The sequence below is a fragment of the Elaeis guineensis genome, chromosome 7 (assembly GCF_000442705.2).
Source record: "Elaeis guineensis isolate ETL-2024a chromosome 7, EG11, whole genome shotgun sequence".
NCBI classification, from domain to species: domain Eukaryota; kingdom Viridiplantae; phylum Streptophyta; class Magnoliopsida; order Arecales; family Arecaceae; genus Elaeis; species Elaeis guineensis.
Genome location: NC_025999.2, coordinates 1,251,154 through 1,271,004, shown reverse-complemented (window position 1 = coordinate 1,271,004; position 19,851 = coordinate 1,251,154). Strand labels below are relative to the sequence as shown.

Below are 19,851 nucleotides of genomic sequence, written 5' to 3'. Positions count from 1 at the left end.
TTTTTTTTTTTTTTTTTTTGAGTGTACATGCATGCATTCCTGCATAATTTAATAAATCAATAAATGTACATGCTTGCATTCATGCCTGCATAAATCAATAAATCAAAAACAAAGTCATTAAATGTTTGTTGGGTCCCATCACCCCCCCCCCGACCCCACATTCTCCCAAAAAAAGAAAAAAATTGCTGTTTTGTTTCTTCTTGCGAATAATCTTTTTTTTATGCCTTTTGCAAAATGTCTTTTATTTTGTCTCCTTTTTTTTAAAAAAATATGTACTTATAATTGATTAATAGAAAGCTTTTGGAATAGAGGTATATGCATTATTTGTAGCTATATTCCATGTTATTTCAATTGACTAGCTATGTTTGCAATGAGAGGACAGTAGATGATATGGGGATGGCGTGTTTTCATTGCTCCTTTCCTTCAATATTATTTATTTGTTGTCCTGTTTCTTGTTTCAAAGTACCTTTTCTGTTGTACACCTTTTACAAAATGTTGTTTAATATTAAATAGTTGTGTTACACTTGTTTTATCTTCATTCTTTCGGCTCAGAATCTATATGAAAATTTTACTTGTCTAATAATTGATTAGTAGAAAGCATTTGGAATAGAGGCATATGTTGTGCATGCCTTTTCTTTGATGAAACTGCATTACGATGCCTGCATTGTGGTTAAGCTATATTTTTGGCATTTCAATTGACTAGCTATGTGATTTTGCAATTAGGGGGCATCATTTGCTGAGGTAATCGAAATGACTGATATTTTTGAAGGTAGCATCATACGCCTTGCAAGGAGGCTGGATGAATTTTTGAATCAGGTAATGATCATCTGAGTGTCAGTCATGCAGTTTGGCATCTTTCTTCTAGTATCTTTTGTTTTTCCTTTTATCTTTTTAGCCCTAATGTTTAAAATTCAGACTTAGTCTTCTTTAATGAGATGTAGGGTGTCGGTGCATTAGAGATTTATTGGTTAGTTTGATGTTCCATGTGGTTTCGTGGAGCAGTCAGTGTTCCATATTTTTTCTGCGATCCTAATTCTCACTCTACACCGATTGATTTCGTGATGTCATTGTCCAGTTGCGTGCTGCTGCTCATTGCTGTTGGAGAGGTTGATCTGGAGAAGAAGTTTGAAGCCGGTAGTGAGAGCCTTCGACGAGGTATAATGTTCGCCAATTCCCTGTACTTGTGAGAAACCATGTATGTGTGGTGTCATCGAATAGCTTTAGTTTCTCATGCTAGGCTCGCTCCATTTAGCTGATCATTCGTTGTTACTAATATCCATGTTGTGTATGAGATTCCTGGAAAGAGGTTTTGCTGTTGCAAAAAGAAAAACATTTTTGCAGATCGACGGAGTTAAAGATTTTTTTTTTTTTTGTACTTGTTTTTGCGTATATTTTGATGGACCGCGGAACACGCAATGTAGCCTGATGTTCCAGATGGTTATGAAATCGACATTCAAAAGGACTAGAGAGCATCGTCTTGTTACGTCGTTAACATATTTAACTTTCTACCCAACGACTTCTTCATGGTTGTTTCTTCTAGCGTTTCGCTTACCGTGCTGCTCCCGGCTGCCGGGTGAACACGCTGTTGCTGTGGGTGTGTATTGGATAAGGTTGTTCCAGCAGTCCGTCCGTGCTGTGTGATTGAACGGAAAAGCAAGGAAGTGGGATACGGTGGAAATAACGGAGCGCGAGGGGGTTCGTGTTGAGGGCAAACTGCCGCGGACACGAGACTGACGCAGTATACGAGAGAGAGGTGAACATCAATTTGGGTTAGGCTGTTTCTCGAATGCCTTATTTTATCTTTTGGACCAGCACGGTGGAGTTTCTTGGACACCGTTTCTCCTTTAATATCAACATATTATTAACAAAGGTATGACGTATCAACATATTTAACAAGGACACTTGCGAGATTGGATATGTCACGCCTTCGATCCGAGATTTTGAATCGAGGATCATGGCAACCGCCGCATACTCATAAAAACTCTTTCCATAAGCATGCAAGGCATCTTATCATACTATCTTAAAACAACAGCGAATAATTAGTCAACAATTTAAATCTAAAATATAACGATCTAAATTTTTTTCTTTAATATCTCAATAAATTCAACAACAATTCAAAGGCTTTGCATCAAATTCAATAAGCCTTTCAACCAAAATAAAAGTATGAAGATTCTGCTTCTGATCACTCTTCCATTCATATCTTGTATCATCTTAATTCCTCAACATCTGTAAAAATAATAAAATAGAAAGTAATGAGCTAGACAGCCCAGTAAGCAATGATCACTTTTCAATAGATTCATCAGTATTTAAGTAAATCATCATTTATAAAAAATAAGCATATAAAGTTCATCAATTCGAAATCAATTTCAATTATGCAACATAATTCATGCCAAATTCATTTCTTTTTCGAAAATTCAAGTTTCTTTCCAAATTTAATTTCTTTTGTTCTTCAATTTCTTTTCGTCAACCATGAGCTATGACCACATTTTTCCTGTGGCAAGATCATAATACCGCGTATCTGCTTGCGGTAGGCTGCGAATCATCTGGCAGCCATGTCCTTTGGAACCGCTGGTCTCGCTGGCGGTTTGTCGCTGGTCTCTCTGGCGACATGTCGCTGGTCTCGCTGGCGACATAAACCCTCAGGACAATCAATTACCAACGTATATGCCCCATTGGCAGGGTCCTTTACATAGTCAGGTTGTCAATTCTTATTGTTTCTTATATCATAATTCTTCATAAATCATGTTTCATATTCTAATTTCGATAATAAAAATATAATCATGTAGTATCGAAATCAATCAATATAATGCATCATGAAATCAATATATTCAATCATGCTTCATCATAACATTTCAAATAAGATATTTTCATAACAAAATACCATTCATCCAATTCATGCATCGTTTCACAAATCATGTCAGAAGAATACATTATAATTTGCCGATAAATCTAGAAAAAGTGAAACATTACTTACCTCGAACGCATTCCAATAAATCCACATAATTCTATAAATTTTCTTCCAAAAATTCTATTCGTAAATCATATCGCGATATCCCATGATCAAACATCCACAATCCTATACAGAATCAATTTCAATAATTAGAAAGAATACGAATATCATATTTCAACGGTTTAGATTGGGTCCGATCATCTAATTTCATCTAATCAAAATCTAATTAGGACCTAAACGATCAAAGTTTGACTATCAGATCAAATCGGATTCGAAGTGATAGGACCGAGGTTTCTTCATCGATTTCATAAAATCAAGTAGAGAGAGAAAATCAGAGGAGAGAGAATTCATGAGGTACAATTCGAATTGATCAGGTGACACAATCCAACATTACGATTGATCCAATATCTCGATTGGTGAAATCAACATGATCAAATCAAGTCATGGCTAGATCGGAATCATGGATGATCAAATCTAAAGATTCATGGTCTGATCAAGATGGGTGCCAGTACGCTATCTGACAACCATGGATCAGGGTTCTTCATTAGAATCAGATCAAGACTATTAAAAGAAATTTCTTCATTCACTAACCTTTTTAGAGAGAGAATCAATCAAGAGAGAGAATATTTTAGAGAGAAAAATTTAGAGAGAGAAAATTTAGAGAGAGAAAACTCATCTTGAATTCTTCAGACAATATGATTCAACAAATTCTGATCGATCAGATCAAATCATGCTAAAATTATCATGTGGATAATTCAATAAGATCATGAGAAATAAACTCTAAAAATACTGATCTGATCAAAGTGGATGTCGGTGTATCGTCCTACGATCACAGATCAAAAATCCATTACGAGAATCATTTAAATTCATCATCATTCTTCTCAAAATTTAAAAATCTTAGGAGAGAGAAATAATCTAGAGAGAGGATTTAGAGAGAGAAAGTAGAGAGAGAAAGTCCAATTCTAGAGAGAGAAAATACTAGTTCAGGCTGAAGAGAGAGAGGGAAGAGAGAGAAACTCTCTTTCTCATATTTTATTATTTATATCATTATTTATTAATTTATTTTTTTTTCTTCTTCTTTTCTTTCCTTTCTTTTTTTTTTCTTTTTCTTCACGGAAGAGAGAGGAGAGAAAATCCTATTTATTATATTATTATATTATTATTATTTTATTTTTCTTCTTTCTTTTTTTTTCCTTTTCCTTTTTCTTTTTTCTTTTCTTTTTTCTTCTTTTTCTTTTCTTTTTCTTTTCTTTTCTTTCTTTTCTTTTTCTTTTTTTTCTTTTCCTTCTTCTCCTTCTTCTTTTCTTCTTCTCCCGTGGGCTTGTTTTGGGCTGAAACAGGAGACCTTGAGGTCCCCTCGTTGGGTGGCCGGCCGGCGGCGCAGCCGGCGTGGGGCGGCCGTGCCCGGCGTGCGGCCGAGGAGGGGGTGACTCGCGATAAGAAGAGGGCCAAACCGGTGGTCGGCGGTGACCACCGACGACGGCAAAATGGCAAAAAAAGAAAATTCTTCCGCAACAAAATCCGGCGACTCCGGTCGCCGGCGAGCGTGCACATCGGCACGGGAAGGAAGGGGGAGAAGAGAGGAAGAGGAGGAGGCTTACCTCCGTCGCCGGCGAAGCTTTTCCGGCGAGAAATTGGACGGCACAGTGATGGGTCTCTGTGAGGAAATTTCCGACGATTGCCGCCGTTTTGCCCCGGGATTCTTTGGTAGGAAGAAGGGAGAAGGGTCTCCCCTTTAAATAGAACCAAAGGAGAGGAGTTTGACTCCTCTCCGGTGAGGTTTCCGACTCCGATTAGGAGCCGGTCGGGAGAAGAAGACTCCCGCGGGAGTCTTCATCATTTTTTTTTTTGGTTTGTTTGGGCTGGCTGGGCTATCACATTCTTCCCCTCTAAAAGAAATTTCGTCCTCGAAATTTTTTTGCTTGAGTCTTCATAGTTTCTTACTTGAATCTCATCCACAAATATTCTAATTCTTGATATAAATTCATTCTTAAATCATTTCATAAGAAAAAATTGGTACATCAAATATCTATCTGAAACGGAACCATTCATTTTCTTATTTATCAAGATCCACATCTCAAAGATTTTCAATGTTTCAAGATTTCGAAATTATGATCTTATTTTCTGTAAAAATTAATATTCAATATCTCATGACTCAAATTAAAATCAAATCTATCTCTTGTGAATAGAAAAAGGTCAATGTCTCTATTCTTGCATAAGAGCTTCATTCATCATCATTCATTTATTTATTTATTTATTTCAAAATATTAACCACCCTTAATTTTAACCCATCATAAGATAGAAAATATACTTCTATGAATCATATGATGACATCTCAATCAATCAAAATTTTAAAATATTTTCTCTTATTCGTACTTTCAAAGGTTGAAGATTTATCATTTCAATCTCATTCTTGAACTTTTGATATTTTATTTCTTGATGCAACTTCATCATTAAGTCATTTCATAAAGATCAATATCACCATTGTTGATTGAATCAATATCACTATTTCTAGTCATCGAAATTTTCTTACTCAAACCCTCAAACTCTTAAATATTCTAATTCTTGAAGTAAATTTTATCATTAAGTCATTCCATAATAAAAATCAATAACTCAAAAATTGATCTAAATCAAAACTATATTTTTCTTATAATCAAAATCAATGTCTCTATTCTAAGTAAGTATATCAATTTTCTTTATCTAAACATTAACAACTCTTAATTAATCGATTCATTATCAAATTATGAATAACTCCAATCTATCTTTTGTAGAACAATCGTCAATATCAATAGATAACCTCAATCTTTTCCATTCAGTCTGAGAAATAATAATGATCAAAAAGAGTTCTAACTTCAAATTTTATTATACTCTGGAGATAAATATTTGAGTATAATAATCTAAGATCGAAATCATCATTCGATAAACAATCTCAAATTCTTTCTAATAAATAGAGAATTATAAAATTTAATTCTAGGATAGAAAAAATTTATCTCTAAATATTCTAAATCTAAAATCAAAAATCAAAGGTCCACTCATCCTAGAATTAGGATGCTAATTATTTTTGTAGCATAGTAGGTGGAAGCTCTACTTTTGAAAATCACATTAGGATATCCAAAAATAATTCAAAATTTTAAAATATTATTCTTTCTAATATCAATAAATTTTTGTATCAAACCATATCATCTATCATAATTCTTTAACTCAAAGGGTCAACATTCCTGACTTACTCAAAGTAATCCAGATTACCATGCTTCCGCTGCGCACTCTGATCTAACAATCAAAATTTCTTAGGTTCACCAAAAAAAAAGTTTGATCAAATTATTTCTTTATCTTATCAATAGAAAAGATCTAAAATTTTAAATTTCAATTGAAGCCAAAGATTAACTTCTGATTCTCATTCATATTTTTACTGGTGTACAATAATCTTGATTAACCCTTGAGTCCAATATCATATTTAAACCATCATATAGATTTACTATAATCAATATGAATCAAATCTTAATTCTCATATCAATTCAATTTAATTATTTCCAAACCAAAAATTCTTATAAATCAAATCAACAAAAAAAATCTTTCGATGCTCACCAAATTTGGACATAATCAGAATATATAAGAATTTCAAATCATTATTATTTTTTTTTCTAAAATTTTATCATCAGGATCTTCAATATCTATCAAATATCCTTTCATAACAATCATACAAGCTTCAAAAAAATCAAATCTCCATTTAATAGTAGATTCAATTAGGGACCTCGTTAACAAAAGCAAAGGAACTCCATATCAATTCTTAAATCCAAAAATTCTAAATTGTAAATTCACATGGATCCCTTAATCTGAAATAAATATAAATTAGATCTTAATCTAAAAAATATCAACCTCAACAATAATATCAGAAAATCTCTTGATCAACTTAGATACGAAATCTTTAAATTGAAATTTCATACATATCAGGTAGTCTCCAAGAGACATAATAAGATCTATTTTCTAGATCTAAGGATGATGATTCAAAGATTCCAGTATGATGAATATCCTACAATCTCAAAATCAATTTCATCAATAAGAAATAGACTTCTTTGCAATATCTCCAAATATGCATTCATCTTAATATGCCACTTTATATATAATCCACATACCAAATTCAATTTCGATAAATATTCCAATCAAGCATCATAAAAAAAACTTTCTTAGCCCATTCTGGAATAACATTTTATTATCAAATCTTTATCTTGCCAATAATAGTCAACTTCTCAACTAAAGTAATATCATAGTATTATTTTCACATCGAATTTGAACTTACGATTCACTTGAATAACCAATGATCAAATTAATAACCACAATGCATAATAAAATTTTATGTCAATCCTTTTGTGATTACTTTCGATCAAGATCTAACTAATCATATCATGATCAATAGATCATCCATCATATTTCAAACTCCATATGTTATAATCTCTTGCGATCCTTTTATACATAATCTCAATGTTTAATCAAAATTTATAAATATTTCTCCACTACAATCATCAAAGATCTACACTATAATGTCCTTAGTGTCTATCCACTTACACCCATTCTATATCTGATTCTATGTTTCATAATTCATCCACTTATGCTCTGATACCACTTTAATTGTCACGCCCCCGACCCGAGATTTTGAATCGAGGGTCATGGCAACCGCCGCATACTCATAGAAAACTCTTCCCATAAGCATGCAAGGCATCTTATCATACTATCCTAAAACAACAGCGGAATAATTAGTCAACAATTTAAATCTAAAATATAACGACCTAAATTTTTTTCTTTAATATCTCAATAAATTCAACAACAATTCAAAGGCTTTGCATCAAATTCAATAAGCCTTTCAACCCAAAATAAAAGTATGAAGATTCTGCTTCTGATCACTCTTCCATTCATATCTTGTATCATCTTAATTCCTCAACATCTGTAAAAATAATAAAATAGAAGTAATGAGCTAGACAGCCCAGTAAGCAATGATCACTTTTCAATAGATTCCATCAGCATTTAAGTAAATCATCATTTATAAAAAATAAGCATATAAAGTTCATCAATTCGAAATCAATTTCAATTATGCAACATAATTCATGCCAAATTCATTTCTTTTTCGAAAATTCAAGTTTCTTTCCAAATTTCAATTTCTTTTGTTCTTCAATTTCTTTTCGTCAACCATGAGCTATGACCACATTTTTCCTGTGGCAGGATCATAATACCGCGTATCTGCTTGCGGTAGGCTGCGAATCATCTGGCAGCCATGTCCTTTGGAACCGCTGGTCTCGCTGGCGGTTTGTCGCTGGTCTCTCTGCGACATGTCGCTGGTCTCGCTGGCGACATAAACCCTCAGGACAATCAATTACCAACGTACATGCCCCCATTGGCAGGGTCCTTTACATAGTCAGGTTGTCAATTCTTATTGTTTCTTATATCATAATTCTTCATAAATCATGTTTCATATTCTAATTTCGATAATAAAACATATAATCATGTAGTATCGAAATCAATCAATATAATGCATCATGAAATCAATATATTCAATCATGCTTCATCATAACATTTCAAATAAGATATTTTCATAACAAAATACCATTCATCCAATTCATGCATCGTTTCACAAATCATGTCAGAAGAATACATTATAATTTGCCGATAAATCTAGAAAAAGTGAAACATTACTTACCTCGAACGCATTCCAATAAATCCACATAATTCTATAAATTTTCTTCCAAAAATTCTATTCGTAAATCATATCGCGATATCCCATGATCAAACATCCACAATCCTATACAGAATCAATTTCAATAATTAGAAAGAATACGAATATCATATTTCAACGGTTTAGATTGGGTCCGATCATCTAATTTCATCTAATCAAAATCTAATTAGGACCTAAACGATCCAAAGTTTGACTATCAGATCAAATCGGATTCGAAGTGATAGGACCGAGGTTTCTTCATCGATTTCATAAAATCAAGTAGAGAGAGAAAATCAGAGGAGAGAGAATTCATGAGGTACAATTCGAATTGATCAGGTGACACAATCCAACATTACGATTGATCCAATATCTCGATTGGTGAAATCAACATGATCAAATCAAGTCATGGCTAGATCGAAATCATGGATGATCAAATCTAAAGATTCATGGTCTGATCAAGATGGGTGCCAGTACGCTATCTGACAACCATGGATCAGGGATTCTTCATTAGAATCAGATCAAGACTATTAAAAGAAATTTCTTCATTCACTAACCTTTTTAGAGAGAGAATCAATCAAGAGAGAGAATATTTTAGAGAGAGAAAATTCTAGAGAGAGAGAAAACTCATCTTGAATTCTTCAGACAATATGATTCAACAAATTCTGATCGATCAGATCAAATCATGCTAAAATTATCATGTGGATAATTCAATAAGATCATGAGAAATAAACTCTAAAAATACCTGATCTGATCAAAGTGGATGTCGGTGTATCGTCCTACGATCACAGATCAAAAATCCATTACGAGAATCATTTAAATTCATCATCATTCTTCTCAAAATTCTAAAAATCATAGGAGAGAGAAATAATCTAGAGAGAGGATTTTAGAGAGAGAAAGTAGAGAGAGAAAGTCCAATTTAGAGAGAGAAAATACTAGTTCAGGCTGAAGAGAGAGAGGAAGAGAGAGAAACTCTCTTTCTCATATTTTATTATTTATATCATTATTTATTAATTTATTTTTTTTCTTCTTCTTTTCTTTCTTTCTTTTTTTTTCTTTTTCTTCACGGAAGAGAAGGAGAGAAAATCCTATTTATTATATTATATATATTATTATTTTATTTTTCTTCTTTCTTTTTTTTTCTTTTCCTTTTTTTTTTTTCTTTTTTTTTCTTCTTTTTTTTCTTTTCTTTTTCTTTTCTTTTCCTTCTTTTCTTTTTCTTTTTTTTCTTTTCCTCCTCCTTCTTCTTTCTTCTTCTCCCGTGGGCTTGTTTTGGGCTGAAACAGGAGACCTTGAGGTCCCCTCGTTGGGTGGCCGGCCGGCGGCGCAGCCGGCGTGGGGCGGCCGTCGGCAGGAGGGGGTGACTCGCCGATAAGAAGAGGGCCAAACCGGTGGTCGGCGGTGACCACCGACGACGGCAAAATGACAAAAAAAGAAAATTCTTCCGCAACAAAATCCGCGACTCCGGTCGCCGGCGAGCGTGCACATCGGCACGGGAAGGAAGGGGAGAAGAGAGGAAGAGGAGGAGGCTTACCTCCGTCGCCGGCGAAGCTTTTCCGGCGAGAAATTGGACGGCACAGTGACGGGTCTCCGTGAGAAATTTCCGGCGATTGCCGCCGTTTTGCCCGGGATTCTTTGGTAGGAAGAAGGGAGAAGGGTCTCCCCTTTAAATAGAACCAAAGGAGAGGAGTTTGACTCCTCTCCGGTGAGGTTTCCGACTCCGATTAGGAGCCGGTCGGGAGAAGAAGACTCCCTGCGGGAGTCTTCTATTTTTTTTTTTTTTTTTTTGGTTTGTTTGGGCTGGCTGGGCTATCACAGGATACATGGTAGGCAATTTAACATTCATATCAAAGACGTTCATTAACTTGCTCATAGTCTCATATATTAACCAGAAATGCATGCACGGTACAAATTTACATCACGGTACATAGTAAATAACTAGAAGACCCGACAACCACGAACACCACAGCATTAACAATTTTTCCCGTACACCTACCGGTCGCAAGAACATTCAACATTCTTATTCGGGAGTCTCTCTCCTCTCTCCCTTGCCTTGTGTTATCATTAAATAAAGTTATTACGTAAACATAGTGACTGGTTGCATACTTCATCGACTTTTTTCCAATCCATTCACGCCGCAATCGGACGGAAAGCTATGACCGAGTGCGTTGCGATGTGCAGACTGAATTGGCCTCCTTTCTCACTAACATCAATCTTGTCTACCCCAGGTGGTGGCACGAGTTCAAAATTCCTGACCACTTTTCCCACGATGAGTCCTAGGATGGGCAACGCCAGTATGATCCCGGGGCAACTCCTTCGGCCAACCCCGAAGGGCAAGAACCTGAAGTCCACCTTGCCACCCACCACGGCGTCGACATCCATTTCCTCCGTGAGGAATCGCTCTGGCCGGAATTCTTCAGGCTTGTCCCACCACTCGGGATTGTTGGCGAGCCACCACGCGTTGACCACCACCTTCGAGCCCCTTGGAATTGTGAAGCCGCCGAGCTTGGCCTCCTCCAAGTTCATGTGGGGGACCAGCAGTGGAATGGGTGAGTGCAGCCTCAGCGTTTCCTTCACAACTGCTTGCAAGTATGGCAGCTTGTGCAGGTTCGATTCGGTCACCGGTTCCTCACCAAGAACATCTGCAATCTCTCCTCGGACCTTCGCTTGGACGGTGGGATGGTTCACCAGCTCCGCTATTGCCCACTCCATCGACCACAACGTCGTCTCGATGGCTGCACCATCATAATTATACCTACTGTTAGGCCAGGCCATGCGTGCATGTGACGGTAAAATTCTGAATTTTGATTATTACCTGCAACATTGATGTTCTCCACAATATATATCACATTCTCCGAACTGATTTCTCCATTCTTTTCCGCCTCCAGTATGTGATCTATAGCGCATCTGAGCTTATTTCTATCTCCACTGGCGGCCATCACTTTTCTGTGGGACAGCAGGAAATCATGAAAGAAAGTAAATTAGAGATTAAATGCTTGACTTTAAATCGAGAAATTTAGTTGAACATAGTGATCCAAGTGGCTGGGGTGATTTTCCAGTTAGACCGAGAAGTGGTTGAGACAAATTGGAACCCAACATAGCTACGTAACTAGGCTTCGTGCGTGATAGTTCGGTAAGTTGGCAAATTTGGACCTAAATTGGACCCGTACCGTTAATGATAAAAATTTGGAAACCTTGGAGTTTTTTGTATTTTCGGTGAAGTTGGCAAATTTGGACCTAAATTGGACCCATACCGTTAATGATACAAATTGGGAAGCCTAGGAGTTTTTTGTTTTTTTAAAGAAAAAAATAGAAAATGGCCTTGGAGCTTTTGCATGGATATAAAGTCAACATATGGTAATATTAACGGGTTGGATTTTCTCACTGAAATTTTGATGTCCACGTACCAGTGGTATATTTCACAAGAGATCCAATTATGGGAAGTCAATTAGAAAAACTCCAGGCCTAATCTAGATCAGAGTAGACCTGATGCGCATGAACTTGACCTTATGACCTTGGACCCAACAGTACAGGTTTGGCATGCACTTAGACTAGTTTGGGCGGCAGTCAGATCATCTTATAGCGCTCACATAACGTGGTCTAGACTCCGTCTGGTCCGGCTAGAATATTAAGTGATGGCAGGGTTGACAAATATATAAAAAAAGGGATCCCTAAACATAGACAAGTAAATAAGCCGATATATATACCTTCTTTTCTCCACATAATTGTTGTTAAAGAAAGCCAGCCTCCTGCTCTGCAGATCCTTGCACTTGTTCAGATAACCCCTCAAGAATGGCCTCAGAATGGGAATGAAGTCCCCGTAGTTGTACTCGAAGCTCTGAGCCAGCCGGCTGCGCTCCGAGTTGAACTTGGTGGCCTGCAGGAAAAGCGGGTCCGAGTCCGACTCGAAGCGGGCGTCGAACATCATCCGGTACATGATGTTGTAGAGCATGAGCTGCAGCCGCCTCCGGATGACCATGCCCTCCTCCTGCGCCCTCTTGTTGCCACGTAGGTCTTCGACGACGGCGTCCATCTCCTCCTCCCACGTCTCCCTGTACTGCTGCACCACCTTGTTGGTGAAGAAGGGGAGCGTCATGATCCGCCGCATCTTGCGCCAATGCTCGCCGTACACCGTGAACACCATGTCCTGCCCGTTGCCCGTGAAGATGTCGAACACCACGTTCCGGGGACGGGACCCGAATTCCACCCCCTGGGTGTGGAGGACCTCCGACGCCAGCTTCGGGTCCGACACCACCACCAAGTTCCGAGCACCCAGCCTCAGGAGGAACACGCTCCCGTACTTCTTCGCCATGCTCGCCAGGAACCGATGGTTGAGGTCATTGCCGACTTGGAGCCAGTTGCCGAATATGGGGATCGAAACGGGCCCCGGAGGAGTGTCGGAAGGCCTGGAGTTGGAGATCGACGTAAGAGACGCGAGGAAGAGGAAGATAGAGAGGGGTACGAGGGCCTGGATGGGGAGTAGGGGCTTGCCGGCTAAGATGAACCCCAAGGAGACGAGGGTGGAGATGGCCACTCTTTTCGTGGAGAAGGCCATCGTTAATGCTTGTTGGTGGTTGGAGTTTGGTTTGGGATTAAAGGGAGGAGGGGGCCGGAAGGTGTTTATATACGCCTTTAGGTGGAGTTGGTTGGGAACGGAACTAGATGGTTTCGGGGGGGTAATCCATGGGCTGCTCGAGAAACAAGGTAGGAGGCCAGCGTGCACATGTCCTCAAGTCAGAAGGATGCTGTGGTTGGTGCGTTCATGCTGGTAGGAGTTGGTGGGGCTCCCTCTTGCTTACTCCCTTTCGTGGAGTACTGACCCACAAATTGCCTAATATTTTTTACTTTTTTTTTTCTTTTTTAATTCCATGAATCACAATTGTTTCGTGCTCCGCCATTTAGCTCCCAAAGTTAATTTGACGAGTCCCCAAATCTTTCATCATCCTCACCTCCTTTACGCATGAGCCATGGCATCGATCCCTTAGGGTGCGTGTCGTTAGTCATTAATTTTTTTTTTTTTTTTAAAAATAAAAATTAAAAAAAATATTTAATAATATTATAAAAATAAAAAATCAAAATCAAAATAACTACTTACAAAATAAAAATTTTTACTTTCAAATTTTATTTTTTTATTTTTTTTACTTCTTATTATCTAAAATATTAATCAAAAAGTAAAAAATTCAATTCTTCTCTCTTGTCGAACTCTTCACCTCCCCCCTTTCTTCTTCTTTTTTTCTTAAACTCTTCTCTCTCATCGAGCTCTTCATCTGTCATCTCCAAATATTACTTTTGTTTTATAATTATGTAGTTACAAATATATTTTTATTTTTTTTAATTTTACTCAATAATAAAAATAAAAAAAATAAAAATATTTTTAAAAATAAAAATTAAAAATCAAAAGATGTAACTAAATGCATGCACTCTAATATTTCACGATGAGTAATCCTACACGCCCAACCACGCCACGTGGAAATAATCCATGCCATACGGCATGGTGAGATTGGGAAAATTTCTTAGGATAAATATGATATATGGTGGGATTGTAACTTGAGAGCATTTTGTTAAATGATTCAGGTACATGTCGAGATATATTGTGATAAAATTACCGTAGAAGATAATTTTATAGGAAAACGAAGTAATCAACCTTCAAGTAAACTGGAGCTATGGTCTAAAATATAACCAAAACCTAAGGAGAAGTCAAGTAGCTTACCCAGCCCTCTCCGGGGGCCGCAATTGGCGACTTTCCATTATTTATATCCTCCCCACCCCCCGGTTTCTTCGGCGGCCCATGGTTTTGAAGGATGCTGGAGCTGGGTCAGCATTTGCTTGATATCAGCCACTACATATTTTATACATCAGTGTGCGACCAGAATATCAGATAATTCATGAGAGCAATGACGTGGGATTTTTTTTTTTTTCTTTTCCTTCTTTTTCTTTTTCTTTTGTTTTGATTTTTTCGACGAGCGGTCCGCTTGTTTGACCGCGTGCCTTCAATGAGCTGCCCTCGCAGGCGATGGGGGTTGGTAGGGATTAGGGTAAGTAAGAATATGTCTTAATGCACCACCTTATTTTCCTGTCTCGCCGCCTGATAATTAATTAATTAATTAATTAGTAGGATGGGAGACATTATCCGGTGGACCAGATCCATCATGGATCTAAGATGAAACAAATTCGTCTAATAATTTTATTTAAGATGAAATGAATCCACCTAAATGATTTTATCCCAGATCCATGAGGGATTTGGTCCACCGAATAATTTCCTCGTGGGAGAAGTTGGTGCGGAGAAGGAGAAGCAGCATTATCGGTGACAGAAACCGATCGTTTACCGCGGAAGAAGTATAGCTTGTCTCCGTGGAGTAGACGGACATCTGGTCCAACCTTCGCATCCACCTCAAGCAACGGCAACGCCTTCCTAAAGCAAAGGCACACTGCTGTACGAACTGTACTTTTCTTTTAAAATGGAAAAATAGAATGTACGAGATGTAGGCCAGGCACGTGCAAGTCTTTAAATCCACATTTCTCATAATTTCATTGTACGATTTCCCTTTCCTCTCAATCGAGAATTCCGAAAAATAAAAAAAAATCATCAAATAAAAATAATAAAAATAATCATTTTACATGGTCACCTTTTTGTGGTGTTGGCCTGCAGGATAGGATTTCATGTATTTTATTTTTTTATTAAAATAAATAGAAGTTGGAGGACAACGATCTGACATATCTATCTCTTCTGGATATAATCGTGAGATCCTAATTTTCATTAAAAAAAATATTTAATTCACAATTAAATTTGAACGAATAAATGATTTCATTCAATGGATAAATATATTTTATTCGACAATCATTCACATTCTAATATTTAATGACAATCTAATATCCATCATAATTTAAATTCAGATCACATCATTGAAAATAAAAATTCTTTCCGCTGGGATGCCATCTCATTGACAAATCCTTTAGCACTATGATTGTGCTGTCCCAAGCCCATGACAGCCATCCGTGGTTATACAGGACTCTGCAAAAGTTGCATCGCAGAACATCTACCGACAAACTTATGAACACCTTTGTTGCGAGAGTGCACTGAAATGTATAACAAAGGGTAGACTTATGATTCCCAATTGCATGGTCAATAGGAAATGGGACGCCAACGTATGCAAGGTAAACGCGCAGCTAGGCCCATTCAAATTGAAAGCGAACCAACGAAGCTCAGATAGCCGCAAATTGCAATAGAAGGTGAACCATCGTAGCTCACATCGGCAGCTCCAAATGGAGTTTGGCATGCAATACTTTGCTCGAAACAAACCAATATCCAATCGTATAAACTAATTAACTCAGCCCTCTTTTTTTATTTTTTTCTGATTAGAAACATTGACTTATGGATTAATATGAAAGGAAAACTACAGCACACTCAAGTGACCTAGTACAGTAGACAAGGAAGACAAAAATAGCCACAAGAGAAGTTCTAGTAGCATCTTTGACAGAAGAGACGAGCATGGATACACAGAATAAGCTCAGCCCTCTTTTCAATATGGAGTTTTTGTTTCTCTCATTGAGACTTTCCAAGTTTCACTCCGAGTTTTGCCGTAGCGAGCATTTAAGATATCTGCAACAGATCAATTGCTCATAATTAACACTGCCATGGCAGGCCACAATCCCAGCTGAAAATATAATAGTATGTTTGCTTCTTAAGCCTTAACAACCCCCACAACCTGTACATTAAAAGCCTTGTTCTGAACCCAAGTTTGTCAGCTTTGCTTGCAACAGAGCCTTGTGGATCATTGCCAGAGCAAGCTATATATAGGTACAAACAAAACGCTAATTCTGGCCAAAACCTGAAACTAGCAAGAGAAAAGTATTCACAACATACCGTATATATATATATATATCCCCAAAAGCCAACTTTGAGGCGACTCCCATATATCCTACTAAACTAACATGAGTTGACGAGGTATCCGACTCAAACCCAAGTGCCACGGAGCAGTGGCCTGGAGGATGCCGTCTCTCCAAACATCTCTATCAAATCCGAACACTTCTGATCCCCCTCTTCCTCCGTCCTGAGCTCGAGACCAAGCTCCTCACCTATATCATCCGACGCCGATATGAGCAAGAACTCGCACCCTTCATAATTCAGGAAATCCGGGGGGTCTGCCGGACCGAAGCGTCGTTGCCCAAGCTGGCCCTGGAGGTGGGCGGGGAACACGGCCTTGCGCTTGCTCTGGAGGCCTCTGAAGTAGGCCGTGCTGCTCTTCTGCTCGGGATTCTTTATTTGGATGACGAAGGAGCCCTCACGTTCGATGTTGAGCGACTCCTGAGGCCCATCGTCGGCATCCGCCGGGGGGAATTCCAGCTTGTACACGAGGTGGGTATGCGTCTTCCTCCCTGATTGGTGCCTCAGGATGCGGTAGATGCCCTCTGCAAGGGCTCTTGCCGGAGATTTGCGGCGGTGCCCACGGGTGGCAGTGTCGTACTCCTCTGGATTCAAGTTCGAACAAGAACGACAAGATAGTTAAGAGCAACCGTACGAATGGAACCGCTCAGAATCAACAATGCGAAGGATGATTCAAGTATATATGTACTAATTTGTAAATGATTGAAGATATCATTAATTTTGTCGAGACGACGTACCTCCTTTTAGAGCGGTTTTTATGTCTTCCACCTTCGTAGTCACCATCTCCACGAATCCCCAGTAAGGACGGCTTCTCTTGCTCGGATCTGGTAGCCTCTTCCTTCCCATGACCATAAATCGGAGCAATGGCTGCTTCTCGATGTTCACCTCCTTGGGTTGGGTTGTTGCATTGAATCAAAATGCATCGATGAGAACTCACATTACGTGTTAAAGTAGCTTGACGACTGGTAAATATATATATATATATATCTAAAAGTTCTGGCACCTAATTAGTTAATGTGAACATTGTCTATGTTGTCACTGGATCAGTTTATTTGACTAAAAAAGATGAGGGGATCGTTTCGTAATACCTCACTGCCGTGGCCACCTTCGGTTCCTTCTCCGACATGCTCGACCTTCTTCTTGCCACGGCCGCCTTCCTCATCTGACTTAGATCTCTTCTCGCCTTCCTTGCCAGAATCCGAAGCTTGCTTCTCTTCCACTGCTCGCTCGCCAGACTCGGGGCGGAGGACGATGTACAACCTTTGCACATCATCGGGACTCTGAGCTTCTTCCCTCTCAACCTTGGGCCTGTAAAAGAAGAAGATCTCTCCCCTTTCCTGAATTCATTTCGCAAACAATACATTATTTCTCTTATGATGAAGAAAGTTTTTTTTCTTCCCTCTTTTGAAAAAATATTTCTTTCCTTATTTACTTGGACAACAAAAACAATAAATAAAGACGAATAAAATTAATTCCCCCTGAGACTACAGAATGGGAAGAGAAATCATCACAAAGCAATTGCTAATAACTAGAGAAGAGGAAGGGAGGAATTATTGTAGAGAGGGACCTGGATCTCCACTTTGGGGTCGGGTCTCGTCTTCAACTCCTCCCCTTGTCCCATGGCTTCCTTCCAATTTCTTCAACTCCTCCCCTTGTCGCGAGGCCCACCATTCTTAAATAAAGGCACTTCCTGCACAAAAAAGAAAAAACTTCAAAAAAAAAAAAAAAATCGGTTGCGAGACGGGGCAGTGTGCATGTAGCCCTAGATTGATACGTGTCATCGATCCAGAAGGCCAAATGGATGCATAAAATTTCACCACCTCGTCATCCACGCGGCAGGACGCTATCTGCCAGCCCGATAGTGGGTTGTTCCACGTACCAACTGTAGCCCTGGAGGCTACCAGAACCGGACTTCTACGGTTTAATTATGACCGAACTGGAGATAAATTCCTGTAGGTTAACCGTTGTATGAATTGATCCTTGGAAAATATTAAGCATCGTACAAACGGTCCCAAAAGGCCGAGCCATCAGTGTCAATTTGGCTCAGGCGAGTATGCTGATTCTTCACTCTTGCCCTCCCGCGTGTACCAAGAAAAATTGGAGTGACGCTGACCGGGAACACCACTTTCTGTTTGTTTTGGTACGAGATGGAACGCCGCTTTAAATTTAAACCGATAGGTAACGAAGTATTGATTAATTTTGACAATGGTGTTAGTGAAGTTTTGACTGGACTTACAAATAAACTGTAGACAACAATGCGCACCAATCATCACTATATTTGTCCTCTTTTTTTTTTTTTTTACTTGCATGTTATTCGTGTTTCAAGATCACACTGCTTTGCATGATATTTTTATGCCATGTACATGTTGGAAAAGTGAAGGAATGTAAACTCAAGGCTAAACTCATCGTGGTTTAGCCAGTGGTTATGTCGGGTGAGTGATACGTTGGTCATTAGAGGTTAACAAAAATTATTAAAGACCTTTCATCCCAGGTAAATATATTTTGAATACCATTAAATTTTATTAGCAATTGGCTAGAAGAATCATCGAATAGATATCCTTAGGGACCGTCTATGGAAAAAAAAAATAAACATGTCAAAATTATTAAACGGAAGATGTCTTACTACAGTTAAGACTCGCTTCCGTCGGCTATGAACAGAATCATTCTTTTAATAGAGGTTCGATAATGAAATCCATCTTCATCAATCGTCGGACAGAACCGATCTCCTTTATAAGGGTTGATACTATCATGTCCTCTCTGATCGCTACCTAAAATTCAGGCAGAAGAACACATGATGTTCCTCCCTATTGACCTAAAAAGCTCTATCATCCGATCGTATCATTCTGCTCACCTGCCGCATTATCACCGCCTCTTTCACAGCTAACTGCTCGTCAAGTCAATTTATGGCTACTTTCAAGGTATTAAATACCTCACACGGCTCTATGCGACAGGATACGGTCATAATGATCCCTTATCCTTTCACCTTCCACTTCGACCCTTCTTTAAAGGGACTTAGGCTAAAGTGGTGGCATCGATCCTCTAACCCAGCCACATATTTTATGCCTTATCGAACCATATGGTGGCTGATCTCCCCCCAAGATAATTTCAGGGTATCGAGTATTGAGCCAGAAAAGACACGATTATTTTCTAAAATTTTGGCCAATCCTTACCCCTAATCAATCAGAGATTTTTTGCTATTACAACCAATCATTCGTAGGAGGTTGACCGCTACAATATTGACCCTTTGAACAGAACCCTAATAAAAGCCTTTCCATGTCCATATCTTTGCTGCCGATCCCGAGCCCTATCGATCGA

General features: G+C 38.4%; 2 protein-coding genes and 1 long non-coding RNA gene across 3 annotated transcripts; 1 reads left to right on the top strand and 2 right to left on the bottom strand.

Moving 5' to 3' along the window:
• Positions 1-605: 605 nt before the first annotated feature.
• On the top strand, positions 606-1,340 carry LOC140859242 (uncharacterized). Its single transcript, XR_012142752.1, has 2 exons — positions 606-816; positions 1,076-1,340. It is a non-coding gene; the product is annotated as an uncharacterized lncRNA (long non-coding RNA).
• A 9,167-nt stretch (positions 1,341-10,507) lies between these two features.
• LOC105049276 (cytochrome P450 CYP73A100) lies at positions 10,508-13,253 on the bottom strand. The gene is made up of 3 exons (XM_010928876.4): positions 12,359-13,253; positions 11,467-11,597; positions 10,508-11,386 (listed from the first exon to the last, which is right to left on the bottom strand). The coding sequence occupies exons 1-3, from the start codon at positions 13,204-13,206 to the stop codon at positions 10,782-10,784; spliced, it is 1,584 nt and encodes a 527-aa protein (XP_010927178.2). The 5' UTR covers positions 13,207-13,253; the 3' UTR covers positions 10,508-10,781.
• A 3,054-nt stretch (positions 13,254-16,307) lies between these two features.
• LOC105049275 (uncharacterized) lies at positions 16,308-18,238 on the bottom strand. Its single transcript, XM_010928875.4, has 4 exons — positions 18,104-18,238; positions 17,625-17,873; positions 17,274-17,424; positions 16,308-17,120 (listed from the first exon to the last, which is right to left on the bottom strand). The coding sequence occupies exons 1-4, from the start codon at positions 18,155-18,157 to the stop codon at positions 16,606-16,608; spliced, it is 969 nt and encodes a 322-aa protein (XP_010927177.1). The 5' UTR covers positions 18,158-18,238; the 3' UTR covers positions 16,308-16,605.
• Between the last annotated feature and the right edge of the window lie 1,613 nt (positions 18,239-19,851).